The following is a 21,788-nucleotide window of genomic DNA, read 5'->3' on the forward strand; positions in this document are numbered from 1 at the left end:
AGAAGTCGCTGAACAGCACAGATAGCATAGGCACGTTACTGTTAAAAAGCAAAAAGAGACCGGTGATGGGTAGTAAGGAGGGCACGTATTGCATGGTGCACTGGGTGCTATATGCAACTAATGAATCATCGAACTTTATATCGGAAACCGGGGATGTACTGTATGGTGACTAACATAATATAATAAAAAATCATTAAAAAAATAAAAATAAAAAGCAAAAAGACAGGGGCGCCTGGGTGGCTCAGTCAGTTAAGTGTCTGACTCTTGATCCCAGCTCAGGTCTTGATCTCAGAGTCATGAGTCTGGGCCTTGCGTGTTGAGCTACACCCTGGGTGTGGATCCTACTTAAAAAAAAAAAAAAAAAAAAAAAAAAAAAAAAACACAAAAAGAGGTAAAAATCCTTGCATGTGCAACAAAAACTTTCAGAATGTTGTGCAAGAAGCTATTAACTCTGCTTCCCGTGGGGAGCAAGGTGACATTTTTATTTTCCACTTTATACTCTCTTAATATTGGACATTTTTTTCACAGGGAATATGACTACTTTTAGAATTTCATAAAAGAAAGAATAAAGCCCTCAACACCTAGTTCATACTGTCCTCTTGACCTGTCCCCCCAAACAGTGTATCCGCAGTGTTTGCTTGATTATTCCTGAGATTAAAATTATGTGAATCCTCAGGCTAGCCCAAGACATCTGCCAACTGGAGCATTAGATAATGTAGCATTCCAGAATCTTTTAAACTTCTGCAGGAACTTCCATAAATCCTTCACAGAGAGGAAGAATTAAAGTCTTGTTTTCTTATCGCCAGGGATCACCAAAACACTAAGCAGGGAGAACCCAAAATGCTAAAATAATTCATGTGCCTCAAAACAGCCAACTGCCCTTCATCTGTTTAGTTCATACCAACTGAGGATCCTTTCCAGCATCGCCAAGAGAAGTAGGAAATTGATGGGACAGCTGTGAAGACATCCTGCCATCATAGGAAAATTTATGATCAATTCATTGGATGAATAAGGCCAAACAGTTATAAACAACCACATGTGTGTACATGTGTATGCTCACGCACGAGTGTGCAAGTGGATGTGTGTGTAAGGCAGAGCAGATTCTAAACCAGCATCGGTGTTTTATCAAGGATTCAGTTTAAATCAAGAAATACCAAATGCAACATTTGTATTCCTACCTTGTTGTTTCAAGAGAATTTAAGACAGGGAAATGAAAGTTTTTGAATCCCCAAAGGACTAGATTATTATTCTTGCAATTTAAAACGGATGTATATTTCTGTTTTAGAGTGTAAGACAAGAACATATTTTTTCAAGGCTTTGACTCCCTTCTGTTATGCCTGGTTTTTTCCAAGGGTTTAAAAGCAATTTCTTTAGAAAAATTCAAAGTATCCTATCAATTACAGTTTATCTTTGTTTTTTTTACAATCGCGGTCATAGAGAGCATAGTTTCTATGAAGTATTTCACCTTAACTTACCAAAAAATTTCTTTTTTTTTTTTAAGATTTATTTATTTTGAGAGAGAGAAAAAGTATGTGGCGCACAAACGTGGGGGAGGGGCAGAAGGAGAGAATCTTTCAAGCAGACTCCCCGCTGAGCAAGGAGCCAGGTGCCAGGTGCCAGGGCTCCATCCCACAGCCTATGAGATCATGACCTGTCCCAAAACCAAGAGTCAGACACTCAGTGGACTGAGCCACCCAGGCCCCCCACCAAAAAAATTATTAGGAATTATGAACAATATTGAATTTTCCTAACTTACACTTCCCACATTAAATGATCCGTTGGGTCCATCCGTTGGGAATGCTGGAGACTTTGGAAAAAACAAAACAATTATTTGTAAAGAATGAAAACAGCATTCTAAATAAATTCCATAATTTTGCCACCAGACTGAGATAGATCATACGCAGTTGTTCTGTTTGAATTGCCAATCTCATCTTACTGAGTGATAGAGTCAGAATTCCAGAGGGATGTTTTTTCTTCAATGTTCACCTCGTCAATATCCTTTCTTGTCCTACTGGGAGATGTTTCCTACCTGCGTCTCTCACTAGGCCTACCAGTCTGGCCACAAAGCCTCTCTGATGTCTCTGGAGGTGTTGAGCATCTGATGGTACGGACGTGAGACCTGTTACCGTTAACTTTCCAGGTGCTTTATACTGCGGTTGCAGGAGGTAAAGAGAAGAGCGAACATGGCGTCAGCTCTTCTAGACGCTTGCCGGCGCATTGTTCATCCAGTCGGCCTAGCAACACCCTGTAGTCATCCCATGATAACCCACAGCTCTCCCATCTGCAGACGTGGCTTCGAGATGTTAAATAACTTGCCTAAGGTGCACAGCTAATGAGTGGCAGCGCTCAGACTTGAACTCAGGCCTGTGCGTGCCAAAGCCCATGCTACAGGCCAGGGTCAAATTAAAGGGCAAGCCAGATGGCCCGCTGCCCAGGGGTTCCGCTCTGTAAAAAGCCTAGCGGTTACGGAGTAAATGAATATATGTTGCCAGTTCGCTCAGGTTTCCATACACTAGTCCTCACATAGTTATCAACTGGTTGCACTCCCAGCAAAGGGACTGCTCTTGCAAGTGGAAATAACTCTCTGGGCCCCAGTATGGGTTACCTCACATGAGTAGTTTGGTGAAACGCAGGGCACGTTGCACAGGGCCGCTTCGGGCCGTGACCCACCCCCAGGTGGCCCTCCTCACCTGAGGCTCAGAGGCCAGTCACAGCTAAAATTGTAAACCCAAATAATGCCTCGCCCAGTGCTATTCTTTGGAATGATTCCTCGTATTAAGTTTTACATTGTTTTAAATAAGCTTCTCAAGGAGGTGTTGACTTTGGACAAGTAATGAAGGGAAGCAGCAGTTAAAGCTTCAGAACATGAAGAAAGAGGTGTGCCTCTTATTTTCTAGATGAAAGCTCCTGCCTTCTTGACTGACCAGTAGGCAGAAAGACCTCCCATAGTACTTCTTGCACTGCACACTTGTGTGTGGAATCGCCTCGAGGTTCCCTCCGTGTGCACTACTGTGAAACACAGCCCCACACGTTTCCTTTGGCCCCGTTCTAAAAAGGCAGCTCTCAAAGCTGCTCCTTCTCCCACACAGGGCTTCTAGTCTTTTCCACATCATCACGTGCGTAGAAAATGGTGTTGCTGTCGTGGAATGCAGGTACATTTGTGTGGCAAGCAGACAAGGCGGCTGGAGGGGGCAGGGTGAAGGGCCTGGAGACCTGGGAGCTGGCGGTTGGGGGTTGGGGGTTGGGGGGGTTCACTAACTTGGCACAGCTGTTTCCTCTTCACTGTGCACTTCTGAGAAGCTCGGCCATAAGGAACACGAGATTGTCCATTGCTGTGACCTGGCCTTAGTTTCGATTTTTCTCCCTTATGCATCAAGAAAACGAAAACACATATAAGTGATGTGCACTAAATGCGAAAAAGAAATTTGAAGTTTGAAATGATCATATTTATTTCTGGAGGTAAATACGTGATTGTCCTTTGCTGAGGTGCTAACCACAAAACCCTCTCAGCCCCCTCTCTGGGACAGGTGCAAACAGACAAAAGCAGAGGCAGCCAGGCCTTTCTAGGCAGCGGTCCAGGAACCAGATGGGTGGTTGAGAATGTACACTGTGTATGACCAATATCTTGGAAAGGAAGTTAACCGAAACACACAAAACAAGAGCTGCCTCTAAGTAAATCTGTAAATTTTTGCACGAATTTCTTAGTGGCTAACTTAAACTTGAACAAGGGAGTAAAGGACATGATACGGATTTAGATTTGCTCTCCAGTGTTTTTCTGCTTATATTAAGAAATATCCGATGCACATCTACTGTGTAAGTTAAAGTCGTACAGCATGATGACTTGATTTACATATATCGTGAAATGATTATCACCATAGATTCAGCTAGCACCCATCATCTCGTAATAGAAACAACGAAAACAAAAGAAAGAAGGAAAAAATGTTTTTCCTGGGATGAGAACTCTTGGATTTACTCTGTCAGCAGCTTTCCTGTATGTCATACAGCAGCGCTAGCTGTAGGCATCAGGTTGGACATTACATCATAGTATGTGTTGATCTTACAACTGGCAGGTTGACCCTTTTGACCGACCACCTTTCTCCAACCCCCCCGCCCCAACCACAGCATCCTCTGCTTCTGGTAACCACGTGTCTGATCTTTTTTTCTATGGTTTTTGTTTCTTTTTTTGTTTTAGATTCCACATAAAAGTAAGATCATACGGTATTTGTCTTTCTTCTCCAATGTTTATAAAACTTTAGAACTCTAGTAAATGTTGCCAAACTTGTGTTAGCTACATCAAGATCTCAGTTCTGCTTCAATATTCTTTTTTTTTTTTTAAGATTTTAGTTATTTATTTGACAGAGAGACAGCCAGCGAGAGAGGGAACACAAGCAGGGGGAGTGGGAGAGGAAGAAGCAGGCTCCCAGTGGAGGAGCCTGATGTGGGGCTCCATCCCAGAATGCCAGGATCACGCCCTGAGCCGAAGGCAGAAGCTTAATGACTGAGCCACCCAGGCATCCCTGCTTCAATATTCTTATGTTAGATGCAATTGATGGTTTCTCTCTAAATTTATCTAAAATTTTCTTCTGCTAAGACCAGGATTTGGCTGCCCTGACTATAAATGTTTGGGTTGTACCATCATTTCCACTATCCATCCTATAATTGTGATGATAAGAGATACTGGCTACATTTATTGAGCACCTACTGTGTGCCAGCATTGTGCTAATTCTGACACATGCATTATGTCATTCATCCCTCATGAAAACCTCATGAGGTGTAGGTATTGTTCTGATAATCCCCACTTTAGAGAAACGAGGTTTAGAAACAAGGCTTAGAGATGGTAAGTAAATTGTCCAAGATCATGGCTGGTGAACAGAGGAGGGGGTGCTCATGTATCTTGGAACTCATGGATGTCTGACACCCAGGCCTGTGCTCTTAATCACTACCTCCTACCTTTATAGAATATTCTTTAAGTTGCAATAAGTGCATACATTTGAAGAGACACATCAAGAGTTATTTCACTTATTTTTTTTTTAATGCTCTTTAAAAAATACAAGCTTGAATCGGTGCCGCCCGGCACCCTGGGGCTCCGTGAAGTTATTCCATTTGAACAGCTGGGGGAGCTTGAAGGCAGCTAATCTTTTCATTCTCTGAGTTCTCCAAAATAGACCCAACGGCTCAGTAATAAGCACCAGCATTAGCTTTTATGACTAGTCCCGGTAATGACTTAGCAGGCAGCAGACTTCTAGAAGCTTGGAGGTACTGCCAGGCTTAACTGAAAGTGTGCATCTGGAGGAAGGCAAGATGTAAAAGTAGATCGTGTCTCGGGAAGTGGCAGGGGAGTCAGGCTTTGCGAAATGTGTTGGTAAAATGAGGGAGGCAACATGAGGCAGCAGAAAGTCCACTGCATGGAGAGGTAGACTGGCGGCGTCATATTTTGGATAGGTGAAGTATGTACATGGTCCAAGGTCACGACTCTATTAAAATGTCTTCTCAGAGAGGTCTTACTCCCAAACATATTCTCTTCCACCTTGCCCATCCACACCCTTCCCCGTAAGGAAGTATTTTCGGTAGTCTCTGGTTTCTTCCATGTTTCTTTTGCAAACAGAACCATATAGATATATTCATGTTCTTATCTCAGAGAGATTTTCCGTACTGTGTTTTTATAAATAAATAGTTCTCTCTTGTATGAGTGTACTTACAGTTGTTTCGAATGGGTTGTTTGTTGTCTTTTGTTATTCCTTGCAATACTGTCATGAACAACCATGTGCATATACTGTTTATATTGCACGGGTGTATCTTCAAGGGCAGATCTAGAAGCAGGAGTCAAAAGGTTGAGGCGAGGGGCAAATTGTTAGGACGTTTTGTTAGATGTTGACAAATTCTCCCCCTAAGGGGTTGTCATTGTGCGTCTGCTGCCCGCAACGTAAGAATGGATCCTTCCTGACTTGTTAATGTTCTTGATACTACGCCCTTGTTACGTATCTTATGCCCTTCTGGCCTCTGTCTTTATCTTTCTGAGCACTTCTTCCTCTTATCACACCTAGCCCCGTTTCTTCTCACTCTAGACGTCTCATCCCTAGATGTCCCACAGCTACTGAACCATGTACAAATCAGAACTCATTATCTTACCCTCTCAACTGCTCCTTGGATGGCATGACCATCCAAGTAGACACCAAACTTGGAACTCACTAATTGTCCTGATTTCTCCCTTTCTCTAATCCATCAAGCAGTTGCCTTTACCTGTTGAACATTTCGGGAATGGGTCCCTCCTCTACATCCTAATATCACTTGTCTGCCCTCAGGACCTCCTCACCTCTCTCCCCAAGGGCCCTGAAATGGTGTCCTCATTTGTCCTCTGCCTCTACCCCAGTCCTTCGGAAAATCATCTCAACACAATGGCCATGATGAGATTTTTATGGATTTCAAATTTCTGCCTTATTTACAGTCAAGGGCATTGAATTAACTTTTTTTTTTTTAAGATTTTATTTATTTATTTGACAGAGAGAGACAGCCAGCGAAAGAGGGAACACAAGCAGGGGGAGTGGGAGAAGAAGAAGCAGGCTCCTAGCGGAGAAGCCTGATGTGGGGCTCGATCCCAGAACGCCGGGATCACGCCCTGAGCCGAAGGCAGACGCTTAACGACTGCGCCAGCTAGGCTCCCCTGAATTAACTTTCTATGATCATTGCTGAATAGCTACCTTCAAACGGATCTAGATTTTGGCAATGCTCTGATGTGTGTCGAAGAAATCTTAGGTAGCAATTTAAAATGACAAGTATTCACGGGCTGCTTTCTGAAACAGACCCGTCCCAGGATCAGTGTTGTTATAGAAGAAACATACCGTATCCAGTTATGTTGGAACCATACCGTGCTATTGTAACTAGTTTTTATATAGCAAGTACTCTCTGACAGACAAGAAAGAAAATCTCTATATGTACTGAATTTCAACAAAGTCAAGAAGATGGGATTCTTTAGTTATATAAGATTGTGATTGGTGATTCAAACTACCAAAATATTATTGACGTTAACTTGGTTAACAGAGAATGATGGAATTTATCTCCTCTCACTGTCTTGAGAGTGAGAGGAGACAAATTAGCTTTTTAAGTTCTTATCTATACTATTTGGTGTTTTAAACATAAGAAAAATTATATTGATGTAAGCACTCACTGTGGCACTCTAGCAGAATTGCTATTATTTGCCTGTACCATAAAACGCTAACGCTTATGTTCTCCATTCTTTCAAGGAAAAAAAAACGAAGAATGAGAGATTTTAAAATAAAAAAAAATCATATGAAACTTCATGTATGAAATGGCTTAGGGATTCATGAGTGTAAGTGCCTTATTCAAATTATTACTTTCACAGTACCAACCAAACTTAACCAGAGATACATATTTTCCAAAAGCAAGGGAAATAACAAAAGAAAATTATTCTGTTACCATTGAGAAACAGAATAATCAACATGTTTTCCTGCTAAGTAAAAAACAAACAAACAAACAAAAAGAGTGAGCTTTAAAACCCCCAAATCTTTTCTTACAAAAAGCAAGAAGCTAGGGATAAATTTGGATTTAAACGAATATTAAATAATTTCCCCCTAATTAATTTTAATGATGTAAAATAAGCAAAGTCTGTAATGAAAGAAGAATTCACTAGGGTACAGCCATGATGAACATAATTCACCTTGTACAGCCTTGTGATTTCTACCATTTCCTGGATATCAAAAAAGGGTTCCCACCCCAGAATTGACTTATGACACCTCCCTACACTCTCCTACTGTCCTCCCCACCCCCAACCCCTCACTCTTTACCCCCACCCCTGGGCTAGGAGGGGTGATTAGAAGATACTTAGGAACTCTGAAATGTAAAAGAAACTAACAAATGGCAACATTCCCCAAAGTGCCAAAAAATATACCAAAAATAAGGGAAATGAAATAAAAGTATAAACATCATGCGTCTATCCTCTCCGGTTGGTATTGTACAGGATAAGATCTTGTAGGTTGATACTGGGAAAATGCTGCCATATGGAGCCACCTAAAAGCTGCCTTTGACACCTGGTCCCATTGCCTATACCACAGACGCACCACACGCCACAGCGCGACCCCAGATGATACAGAGGGACCACTGAGAAAACCATAGCCTTCCCCTTTTCTCTCCACAGGCACCGTGACCTACACTCTCCAAACAAACCCTCTGGAGGTATGCTTACCTCCTGTACAAAGAGCTGCGAGATTGACTAATAATTACAGCACATTAGCAATCCTTTCAGCTGGTTCTAGCCTTAAGTGAGTAAGTGTTGCTGTATGGAAACTAGGGAATTGAAAGAAGATCCATATATACTGTCTGAAGTTTCTAGCACTCTACAAGTTAGCTACGAATTAACCAGCTCAGTTCAGTGTTCCAGTGTAGTGTTGCTCTTTTTAAAAAATCTTGTCTGACTTAAAATCCTGTTTGAATGTAAAAGAAAAGTTCTTTAAGTACAATCACCAGTGGTCAGTGATTTAATCAATCCTAGCTATGCAGAGCAGCCTCCGTAACAAATACATACGTACATACACACATACACATATACATACATACATACACACATATACATACATACATACACACATACACATACACATACATACATGCATACGTACATGCATACATACATACATACATACAGAGGCAGATCCAGGGAGAGTGGCTTGCCCAGAGAGCATGGAAGCTCTGCCCCCCTTCCCACATACCTTGCACTATGCATCTTCCATCAGGCTGTTCCTGAGTTACATCCTTTTATAATAAGCCAGTAATCCAGTATGTATAATATTTCTTAGTTCTGTGAAGCTCTCCAGCAAATTAATCAAGCCCAAGATTGGCACCTTCCATCTATAGCTGGTCAGTCAAAAGCACAGAGGACCCCCCTAGACCAGCAACTGGCATCTAAAGTGGAGGACAGTGGGGGGGGGATCGTCCTGTAGGGCTGAGCCCTTAATCTATGGGAGCTGACACTCTTTCCAGGCAGATAGTGTCAAAACTAAGTTAAATTTGTGGGATACCCAGGCAGCATTCATGAAGAACTAAGTTAACTATTTGGTGTTAAAGAAAAGAACACGTTGGACTAGTGTCAGAATTCATAGCCTTTGACTCGGATCCAGGACCAGTGAGAACATATGCTCTGAAACCAGAGTTCTAACTTGTTAGTGCCTAATAGTAAATCCTTATGTTCACTTAGCTTAGTTTAGCAGAGAGACAGCGGCTCTTCATATCACTGCAGATGATGTAAACTTTGAATTCCATTACCTGAGGAGGCATCAAACCATTCAAATACAGCTGTTGCCCAAAGTTCTAATTTGGTATTTCTTTCCTTCTCACTACTTGTAAAACAAGTCTTGCATCCTGAAGCTTCCATCCTTTCTCTGCAGAAGACTGCCTGATACTGACCTCTTTACTGAGCTCACTCTGTGCCTCCTCTAGGATGTCTTACTGGCATTTTAAGCTTAACCAGTGCTGAACCTAGCTGATCATCCCACCTCCACCATTACTTGCCAAATCTTCTGCTTTAAACTGGCTCCATTTCCTTGCTTCCACTTTTGCAGGAAGCACGTCTTCTCTCCAGTAACTTAAACTTAAGATCTTGGTCATCTTTGAGCACTGAGTCATGTATAGAATTGTTGAATCATTATAATTCTAGATCTGAAACTAATATAACACCATTTGTTAATTATACTTGAATTAAAAGATTGAAAATAAAAAAATACAAAGCAAGAACACAAAAGATCTTGGCCATCTTTAATTCCTTTCTTTCCATTGTCCCACTGTGTCAGTCCCCCATCTGAATTATTACGTCTGCTCTACTCACCCAGTGTGTCACATTCACCTTCATTCTTACCAGTGGGTCCCCCGCCTTCAAGCCATAGCACTGTTAGATTCGTCTTTAAACAGTTTTGATCAATTTCTGGCTCAAAAATCTTATAGAGCTCCCTTATCAAACAAATGTCAATAACTCCCCCTGAGTCTTGAGGGCCCTCCGTGACACTGGTTTATCCTACAGATTTTGCCTCTCCTCTTATTACTCGCTAATATACAGACTCCACTGAAGTTAAGCACCACTGTTCACGACTCCCTGCACATGCGCCGTGCACTTCCTGATTCTGTGCTTTTGCTCATGCTTTTCCTTCTAGATAAAATGCCTCTCCTCCAATCTGCTTCTGCTAATGTCCTACCCAGATCAAATGCTATTTCCTCCATGAGGCGTCCCCAGGTGCCCCCACCAAACATGACCTCTTCTCTTTTGGGGGGGGGGGGTGGCAATTCTATCGAAATTTTCAATCTCCCTCATTCTTTTTAGAACCAAAGAACTTCAGTACCTAGAAACAAACTTAGAAACCCTCTGTCCTTGAAACACTGTCATTATGTACCAAAGACAAAAAGTAGAGGAGTAAAGTTATTTGCTAACTACTGTATAGCTTGACAGTGGCAAAGCCAAGAGCAGAAAAGTCTGAAAGTGAATCTGTCACCATTTCTATTATAGCAAGATTTAAGTATCCTTTGATCTGCGTACTTACGCCATTTACTAATAATCCTTTACAGCTCTGTGATGTCACGTGGTTGCCTTTTTGTGTGCTCGTCTTGTTTCCTCCGCTTCTGTGCCTCCGGGACACCAAGCATATAGCCCAGAATAGGTGCTCGTTAAAATATTGCTATAGGATCAGATGAATGAACTTTGCTAGAGTCAAAGTATCTCTAGGCTTGGGAAGAGCCTGAAATCCTTTGGTCTGAAGGCTGTGGCTCCTGAGAGCTCATCCATTCTTTACTTAACCAGTATTATTTTTGAGTCGTTCAGATTACATATTTAACTCATAAAATGTGAAAATTTAATTGAACACCCCAAGTATGCTTTGAGACAAGGAAAAGAAACCAATGTTAATGCATCTTTTTCTTAGGCTGAATTAAATTCGCTTTGATACTAGATCATTAACTCAAACTCAAATTATTTATTATTGAACCGTCACTGTAGCCACGTCAAACACTTTCTAACGTGAGCTAAGAAATAAATAGTAGCAATCTAATTTTTCAGCTCGTACCATAAAATGTATCTAGCTACTTTCCTGCCTGCCTCACACTGGTGTGCGTGTATACACACATGCGTGCTCACGGGACACACACCCACGCACACACGCACAATCCACTTGCACCACACTTACCTTTGAAAAATGGATTGCTGTAGGTCCAGAGGGAAATTCTCTGATGGTGGTGAAGAATGAAGTCATTCATTATTATGACAATTAAATTGTTATTACTACTGTCATTGTTATTTAAAGTCCCGAGTGGGTGCCTGACTTTTTCTGCAGTAGAGTCATAAACAGTGAATGCAGATTTTTAAAGTATCAAGAGATCAAGTGAGTAGGTACATATGACTACCTAAGGATCCCTCTTTCCAGATGCTCTCAGTGGGGGATACAAAGCAATTGATAGCATTCTTTGGGACAGAGTGGAAAGATAACATGTCTACACTATATATATAAGGACATGGTCTTGGTAGCCATCTGTCACAGAAATAGACTGACTTCAGCCAACAGATTGCATCAAGCTCATTTTCTAGACAAAGAAACTGAGGCTTGACAGCAAAGGAAGTATCAGCCCAGAGAGAGGGGATCATGAGCTCCCGTAATTCACTTAGCCCCTGGGTTCCTGCACCCCTCATCCTTTTTCCTCTCAGTGTTTCAGGGCATTGTTCCTTCGGTTTGCACGAAGTTGGTTGGAGGTAGGCACCATGGGTTTGATTGATACAGCAATTTGCATCTCAAGGCATCGCTCGATAAATACAGTGCAATGAAAGGCCACTCTCTCACAAACCAATTTCCCCCTCTGGGCTGACTTTAGAAGCTCATTGATGTCACTTCCTTCCTCAGTCAGCAAGTGAATTTTCTTTAATTCTCAAGACCAGCTGTCCATGCTGTCAACAGAAAGTTATTAAAATTCCTTTAAAGTGAATAAAAATAGCCTAAAAGCAAATGTACTTGGAAACAGGAAAGAATCAGTATGCAAAGTCCACAAACCTCTGAGCAAAATAATGTTGATCCAACCAGAGATTTCAAACATTGTATATTCAAGATGCTAGAAAAAATAATTAAAAGATGCTAAACCACATACTTCTTAATCTTTTATTAGCAAAGGCTTATGCAGTTACAATTTATCCCCTAAATTCCATTCCTCTTTTTCAAATATGATTTGAATAAACTTGGGAATGACTTAGGTTTTCCTTAAGTGGGATTCCCTCCTTTTTTTCTTGCATTGGCCAGGGCACATGTACGTCTCCACCAGCCTGAGACTATCCGTAAGCAAAGAAAAAAAAATTACCATTAGCCGCAATTATAACCACTAGGGCCACAAAATAATTATATAATTATATATTTTAATTCATTAGAGTTTTAATAGCTCAAGGGAGAAGATGATTTTTCTTACATTTAAATAACTGTAACTCACAGAAATGGCCTGTCTGGCTTCTGAGTCCCTGTGATCCTCAAGTGACTGAATGACCTCGGTGACTAGAAGCCTGCCCCGTTATCTTCTGAATCAACCCATGCCTTACCCCTCACTCCCCCAGCATGGCACCTGCCTTGTTGTCTGAGCCGTACCTGCCTTGGTATCTAAGCGTCCAAAACATGGAAGTGTGTCCTGTCACTTCTACCACCAACAGACACCTGCCTCTTCCTCATTTGGACAAATGACCCAAATCTTGGACTCACTCTGACCTTTTGCCAAGGAAACCTGTATGCAGCCTGTCTTGTCATCCCAAGACACGACCCAGGTTGGTGTCTTGGGTTCCTACCTGTAGCTGTAGCCAGGGCTCTCCCAAGTGCGTTACTCTTACAGTTCGGAGGTCAGACGTTCAAAATGGGTTTCACTAGACTAGAAGAAAGGTATGGCAAGGCTGCATACCTTCAGAAGGCTCAAGGGGAGAATCCCCTTCCTTCTCTTTTCCAAGTGTAGAGACTGCCCACCTTCCAGGCTCATGGCCTCTTCCCAACACGGCGTCCCTCTGACCTCTGTTTTCGTTGTCACCTCCCTTTTCCTCTACCTTTGATTCTCCTACCTCTCTCTTATAAGGGCCCTGTGATGACATTGCACGCATCCAGATAATCCCAGATAATCTTCCCGTCTCAAGACCTTTAACTTAACTGCATCTGTAAAGTCCCTTTGCCATGTAAGGTACCATATTCACAGGGTCCAGAGAGGATATGAACATGGGGGGACATGATTCTATATACCATAATTGCCATGTCAGTTTTCATAACCTATAGATATCTTCATTTTAATTATGGGGACAAGCCTATAGGGCTCCCTTGATAACTTCTCTTTAAATTCTTTTCCTTTTCCCTCTGTCTGTTTGGTAACACCAGTATCCACATGTTCCCCTCGCTGAAGACCTAGGGCTTGCCCTCACTCCCTGCTCCTCTACCTCCCATATCCACTCAGTCTCCAGAACCTCCCTCAGTAAAGGCCGCGGGCTCCATGCATCCCTCCATCTCTGTTTTCCCTGCTGGGCTGAAACCCTCATCCCTCCTACCTGAGTATCGCCGGACATGCTTATTGCTCTCTCTGATACCTGTCTCCGGCTCACCATCACCCCCTCCTCCACGCCATCACCAAAGTCATCTTTCTCAAGCAGACCTTTGGTCACCTCAACTCCCTGCTAAAAAACCTCCACTGGCTTCCCACAGCCGGGAGAACCCTTCTCAACCTCACCGCAAGCCAACAATGCCCCAAGGCTGTTCTCTGACCCTCTTAAGACCCACACCCCCTATTTCCCACCTGCTCTGGTACGTCCTCTCACTCTGTAAGCCACTCACAACATCTCGAGATTCATCCAAATACACCCTCTTCTTGCCTCTGAGACTGTTCTTCCTGTCACACTCCCTAGAATGCCCTTCGCTTATACTCTGCCGGCAGAATGCATACTGACTTCTTTCTAATCCTCCCAAGTCTGGAGAGGAGGAGCTATTGTGAACTCTTTGTTCTAGATGGCCGAACAGGCAGGGCATTAGTTAACTGGCCCCAAATCAAGCATCTGGTAAATGGCGAGGCTGTACTTAGATACCAGGTTGTTGTCTGCCCCGTTTGCTAGAGTCCAGTGGGCCGCTGCATTATTAGATGATGACGATTGTTTGGGCTCTCATTTTTCTCTTGAATTCCTTCAGATTTCCCTTGGTTCCTAAGGAAACAAAAGGAAGGCTTTGTACTCCTGCTGCCACCCCAGGCTCCCCTCCAGCCTATTCTGCAGTTACGACAAGCGTTGAGTGGTCTTTTAAAAATGCTCATTTGACCACACCGTTCCAATGTCCCTACCCACACCCTGGTCTAAATTTCCTTAATAACTGACTTCCCACTGCTCTTGTAACGACCAGAAATCTCCAGAAGTGGTCTATGTTACTTGCTGCCCCGCTGCATATTACCCCGCACACCCTTATTTCTCCACTCTGGCCATCATGGCTTCCTTCCCATGCCTTGGCCCCACTATGCTCCCCCTTGTCGCATGGCTTTGCCCATGCCCTTCCTTCTCCTGGATGTTCTACTCCCTTTTCTAGGCAAAACTGCTGATCTAACTCAAAAGGCCAAGCTTTTTGCACAAATCATGTTGCCTCTTCTTTAAACATCCTGTGTATAATCCAACAAAAGGAATCTAACTTTTAAAACATAGCAAGAGAATCTCATTGGGCAATACCATTAAGAAAGGAGGGAAATGGGTCATTATTATCTGAAGACTCTAAGATTGGCCCCTGGCATTTTGTAACAGGGGCATGGTAGTCCACTCTTAACGCTGTCATTCCATTTTCTATGCTCCGTATACTTCTTCTGTATCTCATATAACACCTTGCCTGGTACTGAATACTTAGTAAAATGTTCAAATATACTTGTTTTTGGTTGATTAATGGATTGGTAATATCAGTTATTCACTACATGTCTCAAAAAAAAAAAAAAAAAAAAAACCAGTTTGGCAGTTTGTTAAACAACTAAACCCGCAACTACCATACAATCCAGAGACTGCACTCCTGGGCACTTATCCCAGAGAAATAAAGACTTGCACTCACAAAAAAGCCTGTACGCAAATGTTGATAGATGCTTTATTCATAATAGCTAGAAACTACCCAGATGACTTTCAGTGGGCGAACGGTTAAACACACCTGGGTATGTCCACACCATGGGATCTTTACGCAGCAATGAAAAGGGATGAACGCACAGAAATACACAGGCCAACACGGATCATCTCTGGAGAACCCTGCTGCGTGAGAAAAAAATGACCTCAAAGTTCATAAAATGGAGGATTCCATTTATATAACATTCTTGAAATGGCAAAATGGTAGAATGGAGAACGGCTTAGTGGTTGCCTGGGGCCAAGAAGAGGGACCAGGTGGGAGGAAATAGGTGTGGCTCTAAAAGCACAGTGGGAAGGATCACTGTGGTGATGGAAATGCTCTGAATTCTGACCAAGTCAATGTCAGCATCCTGGTTGTGATTCTGTGCTTTTGATCTTCCGGGTGCTGCCATTGGGGGAAACTGGGTCAAAGGTACCCAGGATCGGTATGTATTATTTCCTAAAAATGCAAGTGACTGCACAGTTATCTTATTTAAAATTTTAAAAGGACATGTTTAATCAAGTACGTATCGTACCAAGATGTTCACAAGCACGTAATAACTGCAGGGCCACAAAATTTCTTCTTTCTCCTCTTTCTTGCTTTGTTGGTTTGTTGATCATTTGTTTTTACTAAGGATTTTTTTTCTTCTATTTAAGGCATAAACAACACTGATCCCTTTGAGACTGTTTTCACATGAAGCTTTGCTCTTTTAGCATCTTTATTCTTTATATCTGCATTACCTTTCATACATTAGTCTGATTTTTTCTTTCGTCCTGACCAAAATACCTTTGATAAAGCTGTTGGTTTTCACTTTAATCTCTGCGGCACCATAACAACAAAGTATAATAATGTCTTTATTATCTTCATGGGTAAGAGAAAAGGTTTTAAAAGTAGCACTTGTGCCACCTGCCCCCTTAGAGTGCCTTGTCTAGTCCTCAAGCTTCCGTGAGCTCGGTGTCAGTATTATACCTGAACAGGCTGTCATGTTTGGAAACCTTTGACTGGCTGTTGTTCAAGTTTCTAGTCGGTCCTTTTCTTCTCTCCACTTCTCTGGTTTATTTAGGATTTGGCTTTTTTTTTTCCTCCCAATTATTGGAGTGATTATAAAGGTCCATATTGCAATACAAGTGTTTGCCCAGAGAGCCCATGACTGCTTTGGAATTTTGAGTGAAAAGAGAGCGGGATCAGTACTGCTTTTTATTCATTTTCACACTTTAATGTCACGTTTATTTTTGCTTTCTCTTTCAGTGACTAGAGAAAAAATCCAGGAACATATCACCGACCAGGTATTTCTTCCCTTCTCATAAATTGTAGAGTTGTGCTTTAGATGTTAATAGTCAAGCATTTGTAAATATGGAAAAAAAGGTTTTGCTAATTATTAGGTATGAGCACTATACATGCTGTTGGTTCTGAGAACAAATACATTGGTCAGACATGGATGATCATGCACTTTCTTTGTCTCCCGATCTCGATCCTTCCCTCCACACACCCGCCGAAGGAGACAGTGGAGAAGTAAGACACTGCCAGCTCTGATTTGTAAGCATTCCTCTGAACATATCGTGACCCCTGCATTGATACTATCATGGCTGCAAATAGAAACTTGTGTCTATTTTTCCCTTAACTAAGGTGACTCTCAGGTGTGATCTTCCCAAGTTTTAATTTGCCATCTGAAAGTCACTCCCTCCCAAACAGTTCAAAACAGAACCCCTGGCAGGAGAAACATACAAGTTGACTTTCCATTCTGGTCTTTGATTTCTGTGCAGCACAGTTAGCCAATGTCTTCCTGTCTGCTTCACAATTTTCTTACCCAGTCTTGTTACAGACTTATTTTTATTTGCTGGTAGATGGAGCCACTCCATGTCACTGTCGAAGGAAGTTGACTACAGCCACCCGTGAAACCAAGGGAGGCCTTCACCAAACCCTGTCTTGCCCCGTCCCACCTCCTCTTTCCATAGGTGATTCGGGCTGTCTTTCCCAAAGGCTGCCCATGCCACTGGACTCAAGGAGAGCAGACAGGCTCCATTCACAAACACAAATCTCAGTGTCCTTTTTTGTTGTTGTTGTTAACTGTTCTGCTCTGGCATAAATTATAACTCACCCTTGCCAAGGAGAAGAGTGGTAAGTCTACTTTTAAACCAGTCAAGGCTACATTTTCCAAAGTCTTCTAACGCCCTCCCAAAGAAGTTCTAATTCTAGTCCTTGTTGTCATTCCACCCCAATTAAGTTCTAGCTTTACCTAATCTGTGCCAGATGCCCTGTAATTCATCAAGCTCTAAAAATAGTTAACTCCTTAGGCTAATGTATTATCCTGCAAGTTCAGTAGGCAAAATTTAATGCTGCTTAGGTACCATTTTGCTTTTGCATGTAATTGGACATGTCGACTCTCCATAGCAGCCATCTTAATACTTGAAACCGCTGTCATTGTCAGTTAGCTGTTTCCGATAGTTTATTTGCTTTTTGAGCTTCATTTCTTGATCACTGTATTTTCAGTTATTTGCATGTGCTCAAGTGGTTTGGTAAGGCTGAGCTACAGTGAACCGGTAAAGTTCATTGCTACCATTTTTATTTATTTAAATCACGTAGGGAGTACTTTTTCTTATAAAGAGACCTGTTTTCTTTATTAAGTTCACAAGGTAAAGCAATTGACCAAAACATATATTAAGGCCACCTCTTACGGGCAGATTTTCATTTCCTATATTTTCCTTCTTTTTTACGTTTGGCTCACTAACAGAATATGTAGACACCAAAACAGAACTCCAAATATTCACTTGTAATCTGAAACATTGATTTGTTGCCAGATGAAATCATGATGGTTTCCAGTCCCAATAAGAGAGTGAAATTCTTTGAACTTTAACATAATAAGGAAGGGTCTTAAGTATATTCGTTACGGAAGGGAGGGTTTTAAGTATATTTGTTATTCGGTCATTCTCAGAACAGACGGTTGTATTGTTCAATCAGTGTCTGCAACTGGTATTTCTAATTTTACAATAGAATTTCGATTCTTTCTTCTCCCAAGTAGAGAAGAGCGCTCCACTCTCAAGAACGCACTGACAATACAATCCAAAGAGGCACCTTGCACCTCTAATTTATTGATTGTGGCAAAGAACCAAGAAATGAAGTCACACCCCTTCTTTAAATCACTCTGCCACCTCCCAAAATTTGGCTTTTAAAAAACGAATTTGAAAACTCACTTTGGATAATCAATACAGTGTTCTTTATCAGAAAAGAATATAAAACGGAGCACTGTTGAGCATTAATCTTTGCCCCTAAATCCTTCCCACTGGGCACTATAGATTGTGTAATTAAATTGAAATTGAAAATCGAGTCCTTTTTTTTTTTTTCCATTAAGCAAGCTACGGATTGCACACCAATGTGAGAAATCAGGGCTGGAGTGGATGGAAAGCTCCAGCCTCCTGGCCAATAGCCAGCATGCATTTTTAGCCCACAGCGATTTTACCACACCTGAGCTCTGAGAACAAACAACTATTTGAGCTCTCTGGAGGGAATGCTGGATTCTTTCCTGTGTAATTCACTGGGGAAATTAGTATGCTTTTTTAAAGTAACTTGTTAACGCAGCTTGTTTACGAGAACAGGACAAAAATGAGCAGTGAACCGCTTGGCAGCTTATGTCCCAGAATGGGATGAAAGCATGACCCATTTTTTCAGCTGTCTCTTTGGCAGTTCAATGCTGCAACCATTTCCTCTCTGAAAAATGTTCCTTCTAGAGATGAAATCTCCTGTAGGTTTTCTGCGTAATTTTTACAATGGGAGATTACAGATAATACCTTAAAACGCTACCAAAAATACCTTCGAAACCCCGATTAGAATATGGTCCATACAGACTGGGAATATGGTACATAAAATCTTGTCACTTCGTCTTGGAAACTGCCTTCTTACAGAGTAGACAAGGGAGACCTGTCGTAAATTAATACCTTCTGTGTATGCCTTTTTTGTATAGTAGCTGATTGAAACCTGTTGTGAATTAATACTTTGTTTTTACACGGCGAGGTGACAGAGAGGGGCTCCATTTCTTGTGGAGAGGACATGCACCTTGGGGAGAACATCCCCACCCAGGCGCGGGCTGGGACAAAGGCTCGTCTTCACTGAATGCCCAGTTGAGAGCGAGCCAGCCCTACTGGTGTGCCGTGAAAGCCGTGCATTCGTTCCTAGGCCTGTGGTAACAAACTCCCACCAACTGGGTGCTTCCAGACAACAGAAATGTGTTGTCTTATGGAGACTAGAAGTCCAAAATCCAGTGGTCGACAAGGCCCTCCTTCCCCCGAAACCTGTAGGAGAGGATCCCTCCTTGCCTCATCGTGGCTGCTGGCGGCGGCCAGCCTAACTTCCAGTTTCAGTCTCTGACTCTGTTGGCACATGGCATCCTCCCCGTGTCTCTTCTCTTCTTCTGCTTTTTTTTTTTTTTAAGATTTATTTATCTGAGAGAGAGAGAAAAAGAAAGAGAGAGTGAGTAGGGGGAGGGACAGAGGGAGAGAATCTTCAAATAGATTCCCTACTGAGCGCAGAGCCAGACTTGGGGGTCAGTCTCATGACCCCGAGATCATGACCTGAGCCAAAACTAAGAGTCGGATGCTTAAGCAACTGAGGCACCCAGGCGCCCCATCTCTTCTCTTCTTATATGGACACCAGCCGTATGGGGTTAGGGTCCATCCTAATGACCTCATCTTAACTTGATGATGTCTGCAAATACCCTCTTTCCAAGTAGGTCACACTGACAGGTGTCAGGAGTTAGGACTTGTGCATTCCTGTCTGGGGGACACAGTTCAACCATAAAAGGCTGGGGATCTCTGAGTGATCCTTGACCCCATCCCTCCCTCTGACCACTGAGCACCTCTGATGTGACCTCCCAACACCCCTCCATCCAGCCCCTCCTATGTCCAGCCCACTGCCCCTCTTCCTCCAGACCCTCATCTCGCTTGCTCCCTGAGGCTCTCCTGGTTCTGTCCAGCACCTTTCCATTCATCTTCCATGCTGCTCCTCTTTGCTTTCTCAAATACCAGCCCTCTGTATCCCGCCTCTGCTGCAAAACAAAAACCAAACAAACACCTTCCCCACATTTAGCAGTGATGACGACGCCTGCCTGTGCCTTATACTCACACATGGAGCCTTGTTAGCACAAACCCTGAGACTGCACTCCTACCCTAGCCCAAGAACTGCTGGGTCAGGACTGGGGTTCAGACCTAGCACAATCCTTAGACCAGGCCAAAAGGGGCCATATGCTTTGGAAGACCCCAGACATCACAAACACAGAAATGCGTTGAGCCTGGTGTTTTAAAGTTTGATACTCAATGGAGCCCACATAAAATAGGGGGCCAGGACAGAGCAACTGAGTTGGGCCATCTCATCCAGTGGGGTGGGGTTGGGCTGAGGAGAGGAAATCAGCCTGTGCCCTTTGAAACCAAGGACGGAGGGGCTGCTGTAGCTTCAGGGTGGCCAGCCCGCATCCTCTGAAGTGGGAGGATGTGGAGGCAGACAGCGTCCCTCAGGTAAGGGTACTTCTGCCCTTCCCTCTGCTTTGGAGATAGGTGGCGTGGGGGGTACACTTTCGGGTGGTACTTAGAACTGCCTGGCAATCCCGAGGTCAGAAAAGTGAGGTGTGAGGCAAGTGAACGCCCTCCCCTCACCTCCCCTTTCCCGGCCAAGGAACCTGAAGAGCCGGAGTCACCCACCTCCTTCATGGCGGCAGATCTGGTCTCCGCCTGACTACGGCTTCAGCCCTATCTTCCTCCTGAAGGTCCACAGGCCACTCAGGTCTTTCGTGGCAGGGTGACTCCTGGGGGGAGTGGGGATCCTATAGCCTCCAGGCCCAGGGCAGTCCCTCCGGACAGGCTGCAGACCCGGGGTGGAGATGAGGGCCACGAACTGGGTATTGCTTACTTTGAAACTTCTAAATATTTAACCACACAGTATATGGGCCTCCATTCATACTCTCGCTCTGGGCCCACACGTGTTGGGAATGATTCTGCTCTGACACCTGCAGCCTTAAAACTCAATATGGGATTCGTATAAAAAGCCAAGTTTGAACTCACTCATATATTGCCGATAGGATAAAACCCTAACCTTTGAGTATGAAATCCAAGGCACTGTGACCTCATAATCCTTTAAACAGCATGCTCCCCACTTCTCTAGATTCATTTCCCATTCTGCTACTTTACGTAAAACTATTGTGTGTTATAGAAAACTGTTGCACCAACATTCTAACCCCTTTTCCTGCACATGCAAAATGTACTCATATTCCAAGACCTAGCTTAAATACCACCTCTTCCATGAAACTTTCCTTTATCATGTAGCTAAGAATAACTCCTCCCTCTTCTGTGCTCCCATATTATTTTTCAGTCCTTTTGCTACAGATCCTTGCGTTTTCTACTCTACATTCCAATTATTTGTCCCTATATGACTTTGTACCTGGATAGTCTCATCCTAAAGAGACAAAGTCATTTCAGTGTCTACTGTTAGACCTTGCACATCATAAACACCCGACCAGTTGCTGGTCAAATGTAAATTTTTCAAGTCACCGGATTATTATCCTGGTAGCCAGAGGGACTGCTAAATGTGGCCAGTGCACTCCCTATACACTGTAGTGCTCTAAATGGTTGTGTCATTGATTCTTACACAGCGGGAACCAAGCGTTGTCCTTCATCCTCCCCAGCAAGGAAT

The 21,788-nt window shown here is 43.0% G+C and overlaps 1 protein-coding gene across 2 annotated transcripts in view; it reads left to right on the top strand.

Annotated features, from left to right (window-relative positions):
* CHST9 (carbohydrate sulfotransferase 9) overlaps positions 1-21,788 on the top strand; it is a 184,213-nt gene that overhangs the window by 140,722 nt on the left and 21,703 nt on the right. For both annotated transcript variants that reach the window (XM_008690898.2, XM_040632621.1), the window contains one exon: positions 16,362-16,399. In XM_008690898.2, the coding sequence (XP_008689120.2) occupies positions 16,362-16,399 (38 nt within the window). The remainder of the gene's footprint in view (positions 1-16,361; positions 16,400-21,788) is intronic.

This window comes from Ursus maritimus, unplaced genomic scaffold (assembly GCF_017311325.1).
Source record: "Ursus maritimus isolate PB19 unplaced genomic scaffold, ASM1731132v1 scaffold_18, whole genome shotgun sequence".
Taxonomy (NCBI): Eukaryota; Metazoa; Chordata; class Mammalia; order Carnivora; family Ursidae; genus Ursus; species Ursus maritimus.